This window comes from Pseudophryne corroboree, chromosome 8 (genome assembly GCF_028390025.1).
Source record: "Pseudophryne corroboree isolate aPseCor3 chromosome 8, aPseCor3.hap2, whole genome shotgun sequence".
NCBI lineage: Eukaryota > Metazoa > Chordata > Amphibia > Anura > Myobatrachidae > Pseudophryne > Pseudophryne corroboree.
Genome location: NC_086451.1, coordinates 181648343 through 181663675, shown reverse-complemented (window position 1 = coordinate 181663675; position 15333 = coordinate 181648343). Strand labels below are relative to the sequence as shown.

Below are 15333 nucleotides of genomic sequence, written 5' to 3'. Positions count from 1 at the left end.
GGCTCCACACTGCAGCCAGCAGTTGTTCTCCCTTAGCACTGTCTGTTGTAGGCATCAGCTACAGGGGTATCCTTCCAGGACCAGCCTCTGTTTTTTTACCGATCCCTTTCCTCTCCTCGCTCCCGCACTGAGGTCCTCCTATATAGGTCTCAGCTCCCCAGGACCACCCCTCTACTCGGTGGAAACTGGCTCCTGGGGCCCCAGCAACAGTCCTCCAAGGCCACTCTGCCCTACAACCCAGGGGGCCCAATCAACTGGAGCACGAATTCATGGGCTCCACTGTTGCTGGACAGGGGAGAGAGACACTTAGCCCTCAATGGCGCCAAATTCCCAGTCCAGGGCTGACAGGGTCAAACAGAGTTCAGCCAATTTAATGCTATGGGCTTCTTGGGGGCACTAAATATAAGAGGGACAATTAATGACACGGGTGGGGGGTGTTGAAGAGAAATAAAAAACAGGGGTCCCCTATACCTTAGAAATAACCATGTGGGGATATTACAAATATTACATAACTTTACAAGGAGAAATCCAGTTGTTACTCATTAGTACAGTAGCAGGCACAATAATACATTTATGGATAAACATAAAGTGACAGCTTGGCGTTAGGAATGAGACTGACGACTGAAGAGTTAGAAAAGAAGGTGAGAAGAGATGTAACATTTCTCACTTTATGAAACAAAAAGAAAAAAAGAATAGAAAATAAGAACAGAATTTGAAACCTATGCTGCAGAACTTCAATTGAGACCAAACAAATTAAGTTTGTTAGCGTGGGACCTATGTAATATGAAGAATACTGTACAATGCTTTAGCTGTGTATTAAGGAGCTATTGGTAAATATGATTCACAGGGCTGTAACAAGGTGAGTGCCAGTGGTGCCTGGATTACAGCGCATATGCACTCTGGCGCACACTACTGGCAACACCCGATGGCCCGCACTGGCGCCGCACTGTGCGGGGTCCACCCGGCACCCACCTGACGTGTATATCACCCACACCGCACCACCGCTAAGCTGCAGCTAGCCATCTACCTCTTCTCATAAAGCCAGGTAGCACTTCAGCTCATCTGCTCTCCCTCCTCTGCCCCTCTCTTCTGAGAGAAATGACGTCTCTCCCAGCCCGCCCCCAGACCACCCACAGTGCCCTACACTGCAAAGAGCCGCAGCGTAGGCAGGAAGGATAAGTGAACTGCTGGCTGGTGGATGCTGCTAAATCAGAGCAAATGTAAGTATTACACTCTCTATCTCTCTCCCTTTGTAAAAGGGGACTCTGCTGCTGTAATGTGTAAAAAGGGGACTCTGCTGCTGTAATGTGCAAAAAAGGGGACTCTGCTGCTGTAATGTGTAAAAAGGGGGACTCTGCTTCCATAATGTGTAAAAGGGGTACTCTGCCTGCCATAATCTATAAAAAGGGGACTCTGTTTCCGTAATGTATTAAAAGGGGGACTCTTCTGTCATAATGTATAAAAGGGGTACTCTGCCTGCCTTAATGTGTAAAAAGGGGACTCTGCTGCTGTAATGTGTAAAAAGGGGGACACTGCTGCCGTAATGTGTAAAAGGGTGATCTCCCTGCTTTAATGTGTAAAAGGGGACTCTACCTGGTGTAATGTGTAAAAGGGGACTCTACCTGGTGTAAAGTGTAAAAGGGAGCTTTACCTACTGTAATGTGTAAAAGCAGGCTCTACCTGGCGTAATGTGTAAAAGGGGACCCTACCTGCCGTAATGTGTGAAAGGGGACTCTACCAGCTGTAATGTGTAAAAGGGGGCTCTACCTGCCATAATGAGTAAAAGGGGGCTCTACCTGCCGTAATGTGTGACAGTGGGTCTACCTGGCTTCATGTGTAAAAGGGGCTCTATCTGGTGTAATGTGTGTAAGTGGCGCTACTGTGCGTTGTAATTTGAATAACGGAGACTACGGTACAGTGTATTATGAATTGGTATTATTTTGTGGCCATGCCCCTTCTCCATGAAGTCACGCCCCTATATTTTTGTTGCATGCATTAGCGGTATTTTAAATATACTGTAGGGAGGGTGGCGCCAATGCTGTTTCTTGCAAACAACGCTAAAATGTCTAGTTACAGCACTGATGATTCATAAAACTGACTACTGTAATCTCTTTTTATTATTTTACTAGATAAAAGAACCCATAATCCTGGCCAAGAAATCCAACACAAAATACAACATTGTGGGGACTACATACACACTGAACATCAAGGAACCGGCCTTGGCAACAATTGCAAAGAACGCATCTCTTTCCCCACCTCCTCTGTCACCACCACACCATGAGCTAAAAGCACTAGATGAGAAAAAATCCTACAACAGTGTTAGTCGCATTGACAAGATTTCACGCATTGTCTTCCCTGTCATGTTTGCTATCTTTAATCTAGTGTACTGGGCAACCTATGTCAACCGAGAATCAGCAATCAAGGGAATGATACCTAAATAACTGATGATTAACCCTTTCTTTGCTTTTACTTGTGTCGGACATCTTACAGTACCTGTTTCCTCACCAAGTATCACCTGCTGTTGGCTGGCTGATGTATTGGTTTGAAACTTCTTATATCTATGTTTTTGCTCACTGTGATACCTATCCCTGTTATGGTAATTTGCTTATTTATGTTTGGCGACATTTTTTGGTAACCTACAATGTCTGCCAATGTATTTGATATTCTTCTATTTGGTCCATGGTTTAATTACAAACAAACTTTGGCGATACAGCTACATAAAGTAGTCCCTTTCTAGAATTTCACTTTCTATAGTATGTGCCACAGTATGTGTAATTTTGTAGACTTAAGAGCCACCCTACCTAATTGATAAGAATATGCTCTACTGCTGCAAGAGTCCTCTTGAAATAAATACACCAGCGCATCCCTGTTACATACACTGTTTAAAATGCAAAGTTTTATTTGTTAGAAATACAAAACGCTTTCCGATAACACTGATTTGTTTTTATTGTTTCCTTTTAACACCGTGGGGTCTATTCATGTAGTAGTGAAGAGTGGAGAAGTGAGCCAGTGGAGTAGTTGCTCATGACAACCAAACACTTTTGAAGTAACATATTTCAAGTACATGCAAAAAAATTATACAGCTGATTTGGTTGTCATGTGCAACTTCTTCCTTGGCTCACTTCTCTACTCTTGTCACTGCTTCATGAATAGACCTGCTTGACCACTATCTATAAATATTTGCATTAAATTCTGACCGTCCTCTACTTCTTTTAATTATTATAATACACTCAATATTCTTTTACTTTGCGCTTTAAAATAAAACCAGTCTTGGTGCCTTGTGAAATCATTGTGAAATCCTACAAGATCCATGTTCAAAGACATTACGCTGTACAAATAATTTTATGCAAAGCTTTTTAAACCTGAAGCCTTGGCCACTGGCTGAGTAATAAATAAAGAGGTCTATATGGGATAGAGTTGACAGACATACATCTGTGCATATTATGGTTCTCAACACACATTGAATTTCAATCCTTGTTCTCAAACAAGACTGCAGAATCTAGCCACTAAAACTCCTTAGCATGGGTTCTGCACTTGTGTCAACAGTTTGGTCTCTTGGAAAAGCCAAATAAGTGACTAAATAATCTTGTTTTCATGCCTCCAGTGTGTTTTACAAAAAGATAATCTTAAAGAATAAGATATTAAACACTGCGTATTTATCATCTCAAACACAACAGAGGGATTTCATTAAACTAATTTAAAAAAAACTTGTATCAGATAAGCTGCACTAGTGCAAGACATGAGCCATGCAAAGTGATGATGCCTTTGATATCTTAGCATGGAGACTTCTGTACTAACACACAGTTATGTGATTAAGGACCTCAAACTGGCAACTCTCAGACTTTTTACAGCACTCAGATACTGTATGTTGTAGAATGAACAGCACTCCTGCATGTTATGCATACTATTCTTATGTCATTTAATGTACTCTACTTGGAACACATATTTATTACAGCTATAATCCAAAAGTCAGCATAAGTTATCAATTTGTTCATCCCATCAAGAAGAGACATACAATTATAATGGAGCAGATTTAACAACGAGTAATATTCTTGTTATCTCTAGTTACAAATAAATGGTGCTCCAGCCAAACAGCTCTTAACTGATTTTATTCAAACACATGCCATTTAGAAGCTGATTGGCTTGAACATCATTTATCATTCATAATGAGTGATAACAAGAATATGGAAAATTATTTACTACATGCATCCGACCACGTTGTTCAGTGTAGATGAAATATCGGGATGCAGTTAAGTTCTGAGCGGTCGAAATACTAACACCTGAATACCGCCAGCAGTCAAAATGCAGGCGGTCAAAATCCCAATCGCCGCCCGGTATTCCCACTCGGGTGGTGGTCCACTCCACCATCGCGGGCGGATAAAATAGTGTGGCGAGCTAAGCTCGCCACTGAGCCCAAAGCATGGCAAGCGCAGCAAGCCCGCAAGGGGACACGCTGCGCTATATGGCGGGATTTTGGATGTCGGGATTCTGGCGTCGGTATTTTGACCACCGGGATCCTGACTGTCGGGCAATCATACTGAATCCAGAATATCTTGGTCAGCTACCATTTTAGAATGAACCAATCACTGTGCTTTGTAACCAACCAATGAAATACAAACACATTTTTTAATAGGCCATATATTATTTGTTGCATGCGTTTGTTGCGTGTTAATTGTTTGCAGACAACTCAAAATGTTTATTTATTAATATAAAAAAACCACAGTAAATCCTTTATTTTTATGAGAGTGAAATCGAAAAACTAATTATCAGTTATATTTAAACTGATTTTTTTAGAAAAAAGTACATATTAAAAAAAATAAGCATACCACCTCCCCATACCTGAGAAATGTGTGATGTACTGTATACAATGTACCAGAAATCACTGCAGTGCTCAGCAATGCACTGACACTTTTAAATATCCTCAAAGTTAACAGAATGGATATATAATCACATTATATATAAAAAATTGTCAAGTTATATTATTTTATTATCATTTCTAAAAGCGGAAGCAAAGACATTACCAGCAGAAGGACTGTACAGAAACTTATCCCTTGCTAAATTGCTGGGTAAATGTCTCAATTCCTCTATTACACTGGGCCCAGTAGCGGCACCATGCATGACAATCAAATTTCACCTGTACAAAGTTTTCAAACTAAATTGTCGCCTCTGCACTCTTTCCACTGCATTGTTACATCAGTTATTTGGGTAATTCTGAGTTGATCGCAGCAGCAATTTTGTTAGCAATTGGGCAAAACTATGTGCACTGCAGGGGGGGGGGGGGGGCAGATATAACATTTGCAGAGAGAGTTAAATTTGGGTGGGTTATTTCGTTTCTGTGCAGGGTAAATACTGCCTGCTTTATTTATACACTGCAATTTAGATTTCAGTTTGAATACACCCCACCCAAATCTAACTCTCTCTGCACATGTTATATCTGTCCCCCCCTGCATTGCACATGGTTTTGCCCAACTGCTAACAAATTTGCTGCTGCGATTAACTCAGAATTAGGCCCCTTGTCAGATTTGTTTTTTGTGTATATTCGTCATGATTAGCCAGCTATTGAAATATCTAGCTAACTTATGTTATCTTAAAAGCAGAACATCAGACATAGGGAGTAATTCAGAGTTGATCGCTGCAGCAAATTTGTTAGCAGTTGGACAAAACCATGGGTGTCATTTCGACCCGATCGCTCACTGCAGTTTGTCACAGCGTTTGGGTCAGTACCGCGCATGTGCCGGCACCGCAGTGTGCCGGCACATGGCTGTCGTCGCTGCCTAGCGATCGCCTCTGAGACAGAGGCGGTCACTGGGTGGGAGGGGGCTGAATGGCGGCGTTAAGTTGTCGTTTAGGAGGCGCAGTCCGGCCAACGCAGGTGTGGCCAGATCGTTGGGGGGCGGCCCGCGGCGGCAGTGAAGACCAACTCCCGGCCTGTCACGACTAGCGAGGTTTGAGGATCCGGCAGCTGAGACTTGCCCAAGGTGGTAGTTGGCTGTGGATGAACGAGATGAGGGGGTTGGATATAGTTCCTTCTCATGGGACAAGGGGCAATGAAGAACGTAGGTGGAGCTAAGAGTCAGTGGATTGTAGTTCTTATGGACAGGGCTGAGGTAGAGAACTGTGGCTGGTGAACGATGACTTAAAGACTAGTTGTAGACAAAGAACTGCATGTTGTGGCTTGAAAGACGAGGTTGTGAATAATGAACTGCAGAACTGTGAATAGTGGTTAGAGACATGGCTGGAAACAAGGGACTGTGGACTGTGGCTTGAAAGACGTGGCTGTAGATTATGAACTGCGGAACTGTGGATGGTGGTTAAAGACGTGGCTAGAGCCAAAGGACTGTGGACTGTGGCTTGAAAGATGAGGCTGTAGATTATGAACTGCGGAACTGTGGATGGTAGTCAAAGACGTGGCTGGAGATGAAGATCTGTGGAGTGTGGCTAGAAAGACGAGGCAGAAGACCTGGGACCGACCGTGCCCAAAGAGTCTTACTGGACCGGATTTTCCAGGAGCGCTTCCACAGGCAGCAGCAGGCTAGGAACAGCAGGGCTGCAGCAGCAACAGAGAACCGGCCAAGCAGGGTCAGGAGTAACCAGAATACAGCAAGAATCCTGGGAGCACAGGCTAAAGCACCTACAACAGGGTTGTAACTTGAAGCACTGACGTCACTGTCCTAAACAAGCCCCCTTTTAACCGGCGAACTTCCCCTGGATTGGCTGGAAGAAACAGGAAACAAGAACTATGCCTCAAACTTGGTCTCCAACATGGCGGCGCCCAGTAATGCAGACCTTTCTGCATAGCCACACAACTCACTGCCCCATGTCTCCTAGCAATGGCTCAGCAAGAGTGACCCGCTGCAGTGGCGTCCCGCCGCCATGAGCGGCGTCCCACCGCCATGAGCGGACCCCATCACTGCCGCTACTGCTGCCCTCAGACCCGGCGCAGCAGCCCACCTCCGCCGCTGCCCGCACACCACCTGAGAAGCCAGCCCCGCGGCCCCAGCGTACCGGTATGACTCCGGACGCTGACAGTACCCCCCCCCCCCCCTTTGCAAGTGGACTCCGGACATCTATATGGTTTAGTTGGAAACTTGGCATGAAATGTCTGAAGAAGTCTTGGAGCATGGACATCTTCTGCTTCTACCCAAGACCTTTCCTCTGGTCCATATCCCTTCCAATCAACAATGTACTGGAGGCGACCATATTGTCTGCGGGAGTGGAGGATCTTGTGAATCTTTAATTTGTCTCCTTGTGCTGATTGGATATTGGGTGATTTAGGCAGAGCAGCTCTGAATCGATTAAGTACCAACGGTTGTAAGAGAGAAATATGAAATGCATTAGGGATTCTTAAATGCGGAGGTAACTTCACTTTGTAGGCCACAGGATTTAAAACTTTTTCGATTGGGTAGGGCCCAATAAATCTGGGAGCAAAGTTTTTAGTAGGAAACTTCAATCTTAGGTTACGTGTGGAAACCCAAACCCGATTTCCCACTTTAAGACTTGGTACAGATTTTTGCTTCAGATCTGCGTAGGTCTTATACTTCTTGGATGTCTTGAGCAAGGCCTTGTGAATTTTTCTCCAGATTTTAGTAAATTGTCGAAGTGCTGATTCTGCGTCAGGGACCTCGAGCGTAGGCAAAAGTTGGAAGTCAGGAACTTTCGGATGAAAACCATAATTAATGAAAAATGGAGAGAATTTTGTGGCAGAGTGATAAAGATTGTTATGGACAAATTCTGCGAATGGGAGGAAGTCCAGCCAGTTGTCCTGAGAGGAGGGCATGAATAAATGCAGAAATGTCTCCAGGTCCTGGGTCACTCTCTCTGTTTGACCATCTGTTTGGGGATGATATCCTGAGGAGAAATTCAATTTCACACCGAGAGCTGAACATAGGGATCTCCAAAACTTGGCCACAAACTGAGGACCTCTATCAGACACGATTTCTTGCGGTAGACCATGGAGTCGGAAGATCTCTGCTATGAATAATTTTGCCAACTGGGATGCTGATGGAAGACTAGCCAGTGGAATGAATTGTGCCATTTTAGAGAACCGGTCAACTATGACCCACACGGTATTCCATCCGCCAGATGCAGGCAAATCAGTAATAAAGTCCATAGAAATATGCGTCCATGGTCTTTGCGGCACAGGCAACGGATGGAGTAACCCGGCTGGAGGACCTTTGGGACTTTTATGCTGGGCAAACTTTGGACAGGCAGCCAAAAATTCCTGAATGTCAGTCCTGAGATGAGGCCACCAATAGGAGCGCTGAATGAATTTGAGCATTTTATGGCCACCCGCATGGCCCATGAAGGAGGAGGAGTGGGCCCATGTAAGCAGTTTCTTGCGAAGATTTGGTGCAACGAAGATTTTTCCCGGAGGAGGAAGTGGAGAGGTATTAGTTGCTGAAAAAGAGGTGGATTCCTAGATGAATTGTTCCTTTGAACGATCAGAGGGTTCTTCAGAACTTAGGGAACAGGATAATGCATCTGCCTTTTTGTTGAGGGAACCTGGTCAGTAACTAAGTTTAAAGTTGAAACGGGTAAAGAAGAGTGCCCATCTTGCTTGCCGTGGGTTCGGACATCAAGCTGACTGTAGATATTGGAGGTTCTTGTGATCCGTGGTTACCGAGATTGGATGCTGAGCTCCCTCCAACAAATACCTCCACTCCTCAAAGGCTAACTTAATTGCCAGTAATTCTTGTTTCCCAATAGCATAATCCTGTTCAGCGGGGGAGAATCTTTGCGAGAAGAACTCACAAGGATGGACTTTCTTGTCCTCGAAGAGCTGGGATAATACTGCTCCTACTCCTACAGTAGAGGCGTCAACCTCCACCAGGAATGGACGGCTGAAATCGGGTTGCCGAAGAATAGGGGCGGTCATGAAGGCCTCCTTTAAAGAGGAAAAGGCTTCCAAAGCCTCCGGAGACCACTTGGCAGGATCGGCTCCTTTCCTAGTTAATGCGGTTATGAGAGCTATGACAGAAGAATAGTTCTCAATAAATCTTCGGTAGAAGTTAGCGAACCCCAGGAAACCTTGAACTCCCTTAAGGGTAGCTGGAAGCAACCAATCCTGTTTTGCCTGGACTTTAGCGGGGTCCATCTGTAACTTCTGCCCTGAGAGGATGTAACCAAGGAATGGAATCGTGGGTACTTAGAAGGTGCACTTCTCTAACTTACAGAATAATTGATTCCTCCGTAAACGAGTTAGAACTTCTTTGACTTGTTCTCGATGGGTCTTCAGATCCCTGGAAAAGATAAGGATGTCATCCAAATACACCACCAAGCAGTCATAGAGTAGGTCTCTGAAGATTTCATTAACGAATTCTTGAAAGACGGCTGGAGCGTTACATAGGCCAAAAGGCATTACCAGGTATTCGTAATGGCCGTCACGGGTATTAAATGCCATCTTCCATTCGTCACCTGGACGAATACGTATAAGATTGTAGGCCCCCCGTAAGTCCAGCTTAGTGAATACAGTAGCTCCTTTAACACGGTCGAACAGTTCTGGAATTAGAGGTAACGGATATCTGTTCTTAATTGTTATGTTGTTGAGACCTCTATAGTCAATACAGGGCCGCAGACACCCATCCTTCTTTTTGATGAAGAAAAACCCCGCCCCGGCCGGAGAGGTGAAAGACCTGATGAACACTTTATCCAAGTTCTCCCGGATATACTCCGACATGGTCTGTGTCTCAGGGAGTGAGATAGGATAGATTCGACCTCGGGGAAGAGTCTTGCCTGGTACCAGATCAATGGGGCAATCCCAAGTGCGATGCGGAGGCAAGGTGTCCGCCCCATGTTTACTGAAAACATCTTGAAAGGCTTGGTAATCCACAGGAAGGCTGGAAGGGCTGGAAGAACATAGGGGGCTTACTAAAGGCAAACAGTTCTGGAAGCAGTCTCGTCCCCAAGAGAGAACATCCATAGTTTGCCAGTCTATGTGGGGATTGTGTCTTAATAACCATGGAAATCCTAGGATCAGTTCATGAGAGGCTTTAGGAATTACAAGGAAAGAGATTTTTTCTGAATGAAGAGCTCCGACCTTCATCTTGAGAGGAATAGTACGAAAGGATATAATACCCTCAGGAATATGACTTCCATCCAACGCAGTAATAGAAATGGTCCGATCCAAACGGACTGTTTGTATTCCAGATCATTTGACCAGAGCTGATGTAATGAAGCTTTTGGCGGCTCCAGAGTCGAGTAGTGCAGGCATGAGAAAAGAGGAAGAAGGGAGCTCCAGGTGGGTTAACAAGACAGACTCTTTCTTGGTATGTAATTCTGAGAATTCTCCTAGCTTGACCTCTCCAGCACAAGCTAGGAGCGGGCGTTTCCCGGACGTAGATTGCAAGATTTAACAAAGTGATCAGAAGCACTACAATGCAGGCAGAGGTTCCCTTGTTGTCGTCTCTGACATTCTTCGTTGGAGAGACGGGAACGATTGATCTGCATGGATTCTTCAATAGTTGGTGATGATGGTGTTGGTGGAACAACAACTCAAGGCTTAGGACGATCTGACCGCGATCTCTCCATGCAGCGTTCTTTTGTACCTCAGGTCTAATTTATTGCATAAATTTAATTTATCCAACTTACCAGGGACGTCCTGAGTTGCGAGGTCATCTTTGATCTTTTCAGAGAGACTGCTCCAGAAAGCTGCAATGAGAGCCTCCTCGTTCCAGTTCAGTTCTGAGGAGAGAGTATGAAACTGGATCACGTACTGACTGACCGTACGCGCACCTTGACGCAGGCGCAGGATCTCAAATGAGGCGGAAGAAGTCCTGTCCAGTTCGTCGAAGATTCTTCGAAAGGTGGCCACAAATTCTGAATAGTTAGACAGGATGTGATCTGTCCTCTCCCATGAAGGTGAAGCCCATTCCAATGCTTGCCCGGTAAGTAAAGAAATTATATAGGCTACTTTGGTTCGTGCTGATGGGAAGTTGGCCGACTGTAGTTCGAACTGGATTTCGTACTGGTTAAGAAACCCGCTGCATTGTTTTGGATTCCCATCGAACTTACTGGGAGATGGCAAATGCAACCGTGGAAGTGGTACTGGTACAGGAGGAAGCGGGACCGGAGGTGCCAATGTGGGAGCAGCTATAGATACTTGAGGGGCCGTCATGGCAACACAGAGAGAATCGAGACGTTCGGACATATTCTGCATGAACTGCACAAGTTGGGATTGTGTGGCCTCCTGCTTACTTAAGCGAGACCAGATTTCTGCAGTTGAATCACCTCCTGAGGCCTGATCCCCCGTCGAATCTATTGGACCAGTGCTTACTGTCATGACTAGCGAGGTTTGAGGATCCAGCAGCTGAGACTTGCCCAAGGAGGTAGTTGGCTGTGAATGAACGAGATGAGGAGGTTAGCTATAGTTCCTTCTCATGGGACAAGGGGCAATGAAGAACGTAGGTGGAGCTAAGAGTCAGTGGATTGTAGTTCTTATGGACAGGGCTGAGGTAGAGAACTGTGGCTGGTGAACGATGACTTAAAGACGTAGTTGTAGACAAAGAACTGCGGGTTGTGGCTTGAAAGACGAGATTGTGAATAATGAACTGCGGAACTGTGAATAGTGGTTAGAGACATGGCTGGAGACAAAGGACTGTGGACTGTGGCTTGAAAGACGAGGCTGTAGATTATGAACTGCGGAAATGAGGATGGTGGTTATAGACGTGGCTGGAGCCAAAGGACTGTGGACTGTGGCTTGAAAGACGAGGCTGTAGATTATGAACTGCGGAACTGTGGATGGTGGTAAAAGACGTGGCTGGAGATGAAGATCTGTGGAGTGTGGCTAGAAAGACAAGTCAGAAGACCCGGGACCGACCGTGCCCAAAGAGTCTTACTGGACCGGGTTTTCCAGAAGCGCTTCCACAGGCAGCAGCAGGCTAGGAACAGCAGGGCTGCAGCAGCAACAGAGAACCGGCCAAGCAGGGTCAGGAGTAACCAGAATACGGCAAGAATCCTCTGGAGCACAGGCTAAAGCACCTACAACAGGGTTGTAACTTGAAGCACTGGCATCCCTGTCCTAAACAAGCCCCCTTTTATAGGGAGAACTTCCCCTGTATTGGCTGGAAGAAACAGGAAGCAAGAACTATGCCTCAAACTTGGTCTCAAACGTGGCGGCGCCCAGAAATGCAGACCTTTCTGCATAGCCACACAACTCACTGCCCCTGGTCTCCTAGCAACGGCTCAGCAAGAGCGACCCGCTGCAGTGGCGTCCCGCCGTCACGAGCGGACCCCCTCACCGCTGCTACTGCTGCCTTCAGACCCGGCGCAGCAGTCCACCTCCACCGCTGCCAACACGCCGCTTGAGAAGCCTGCTCCGCGGCCCCAGCGTACTGGTAAGATTCCGGACGCTGACACGGCCAGCCGCAGGAGCTGCGCTGGCCGGGAGCAACTCCTGAAATACAAAAGCATCGCCGCTGTGCGATGCTTTTGTATTTGTGCGCGGGGGTGGGGAGGCACGGACATGCGGGGCGGACTAGCCCTGTGCTGGGCAACCCCCCGCATGTCAGGGAAGATGATCGTAGCTGTACTATATTTAGCACAGCTATGATCAACTCGGAATGATCCCCCATGTGCACTGCAGGTGGGGCAGATATAACATTTGCAGAGAGAGTTAGATTTCGGTGGGTTATTTTGTTTCTGTGGAGGGTAAATACTGGCTGCTTTATTTTTACACTGCAAATTAGATTTCAGATTGAACACACCCCCGCCCAAATCAACTCTCTCTGCACATGTTATATCTGCGTCCCTGCAGTGCACATGGGGGGTAATTCCAAGTTGATCGCAGCAGGATATTTTTTAGCAGTTGGGCAAAACCATGTGCACTGCAGGGGGGGCAGATATAACATTTGCAGAGAGAGTTAGATTTGGGTGGGTTATTTTGTTTCTGTGCAGGGTAAATACTGGCTGCTTTATTTTTACACTGCAATTTAGATTGCAGATTGAACTCACCACACCCAAATCTAACTCTCTCTGCAAATGTTATATCTGCCCCCCCTGCAGGGCACATGGTTTTGCCCAACTGCTAAAAAATTTCCTGCTGCGATCAACTTGGAATTACCCCCATGGTTTTGCCCAACTGCTAAAAAATTTCCTGCTGCGATCAACTTGGAATTACCCCCCATGTGCACTGCAGGGGGGGGGGGGGGGGGGGGGGGGAGATATTACATGTGCAGAGAGAGATAGATTTGGGTGTGGTGAGTTCAATCTGCAATCTAAATTGCTGTGTATAAATAAAGCAGCCTGTATTTACCCTGCACAGAAACAAAATAACCCACCCAAATCTGACTCTCTCTACAAATGTTATATCTGTCCCCCCTGCAGTGCACATGGTTTTGCTCAACTGCTAAAAAATATCCTGCTGCGATTAACTTGGAATTACCCCCATATATGCTTGCTTTCCCAAGTATTTATTGCACATTATAGGTTCAGCTGCTGTTACAAAAATATAAATAAAATCTATCCAGCTGTCACTAGCTGCTAGTATGGGGGTGTCAGTCTCACTATATAGTAAAAATACAAAGCAAATAGTACCACCGCTTATGTTAATTAATAAATTGACAAATAATGAAGTGGACGAATAAGGTGTACAAAATGAGCACACACGTATTATAACAAAATATATATATAAATAATTAAAATAAGTCAAATATAACTCAACAATCCTTAAAATAGGTCACTGGCTTCTAAGACATAGGAGAATTAAACACAGGACTTTCCCAGTTGCTGTTACTGTGGTGTTTATTTCTACTGTTATCTTCTATGCCAACTTTTACCTGAACATTGGACTTAGATTAAACTCCTACATTTGCTTTATTTGAGGGATGCAGTCAATGGTTGTCCCCACGTCCAGGAGACCGATGCTGGAATCCCGACAGCCAGTGATATGCTGTGGGCCGGAATCCTGGCAAACGCTTGGTATTCCGACTCGGTTGGTATGGCCACGCCACCAACTGAGTGGGAATAGAACCTGTGGCGAGCAAAGCCAGCTATAAGGCCCGATGTGTGGCGAAGGGACTCGCTGCCGGGATTCCGGCAGACAGGATGTTGTTGTCGGTATTGTGACAGCCGGCATCCCGTCTGCCAAGATTTCATATGTATTTCTTGTTTGACCTTGCCTTAACATTACAGTATATTCTTTCTGCTCTTCTGGTTTCAGACCTCCTTTGACTTTGCCTTTACCTGTTGATTTGGTATTGCTACCACTAATCTGGTTCATGACCTTGGTTAATTTTTACATTGTGTTTCCTTTATATTTTCTCATCCTTTTAACGTAAACGTTAATAACTTCACTGAACACCACAAAACCCATAAAACAGAGACTTTGAAAAATTCCTATTTGCCACTAATGTCACATTAATGTATGCCAATGTATGTCTTTGAATTACCACAACAAAACTTCATGTTTCGGTGGGTCTCTCTATGTAGTAAAAATGCAAATATGTTTGTTTAATTGTGCAGTATTAGTAATGTAATATATTTTGTTATCTATGCTGCAGTTTATATTTTGGCCTATTTGGAATGTGCCAGATTTGTGGACACCCTAGTCTGCCTTAGCATACAGTACAGCCAATTTATGTCATTTAGTCAGTGCAGCCACTGTGGTTCCAATAAACTGTTGATGGGAACGCCTTCTCTCATTGTTCCATACTCACTGTGCCATTATGAAAATCACTTCCCTGGCTCCCCATGGCCTCCAGAACCTAATCCTACCTAACTACTTATCCTTACCTACTGTCAGTGTCGGACTGCGGCTTGTAGGGCCCACCAGGGAAATGCAGTGGTAGGGGCCCATGTTTAGGTGTTTGGCCAACCACCACAGAGACTTGGTTAACCATTAGAGACTGCATGGGCTGGACCCTTGAGATATATATATATATATATATATATATATTAAATACTGCTAGTGCATGCATGATGTACCAGATTAATAGCAGCAATGCACAGTAGAAAATACGCCATATTCCTGTGCAGTATACAGTAACATATGTACCTTATAGTTCAAGTGCACAGTTTGGAACCTGATCCCTAGAGGAGGAGAGCCCCCTGGCAGTGGGGCACACCGGGGGCTTCCCCTGAACCCCGGTGGGCCAGTCCAACCCTGCCTACTATATAATGCCTTCAATAAATCTAAATCTTCATACATCTCAGACCTCATCCTGATATACTGTCATGTATCTCTAAACAGGGACTCACCTCTGATATTTATTATTATTTATTTATTACCAGTTATTTATATAGCACACCCATATTCCACAGTGCTTTACAGAGAATATTTGACCATTCACATCAGTCCCTGCCCCAGTGGAGTACATGCACACACATTCACACAAGGTT

General features: G+C 45.2%; 1 protein-coding gene across 2 annotated transcripts in view; it reads left to right on the top strand.

Annotated features, from left to right (window-relative positions):
• The window catches only part of LOC134948776 (gamma-aminobutyric acid receptor subunit alpha-3-like), a 995050-nt gene extending 991764 nt beyond the window's left edge, over window positions 1–3286 (top strand). For both annotated transcript variants that reach the window (XM_063936997.1, XM_063936998.1), the window contains exon 10: window positions 2130–3286. In XM_063936997.1, coding sequence (XP_063793067.1) covers window positions 2130–2441 — 312 coding nt within the window. In that variant the 3' untranslated portion in view covers window positions 2442–3286. The remainder of the gene's footprint in view (window positions 1–2129) is intronic.
• The last annotated feature ends 12047 nt before the right edge of the window (window positions 3287–15333 follow it).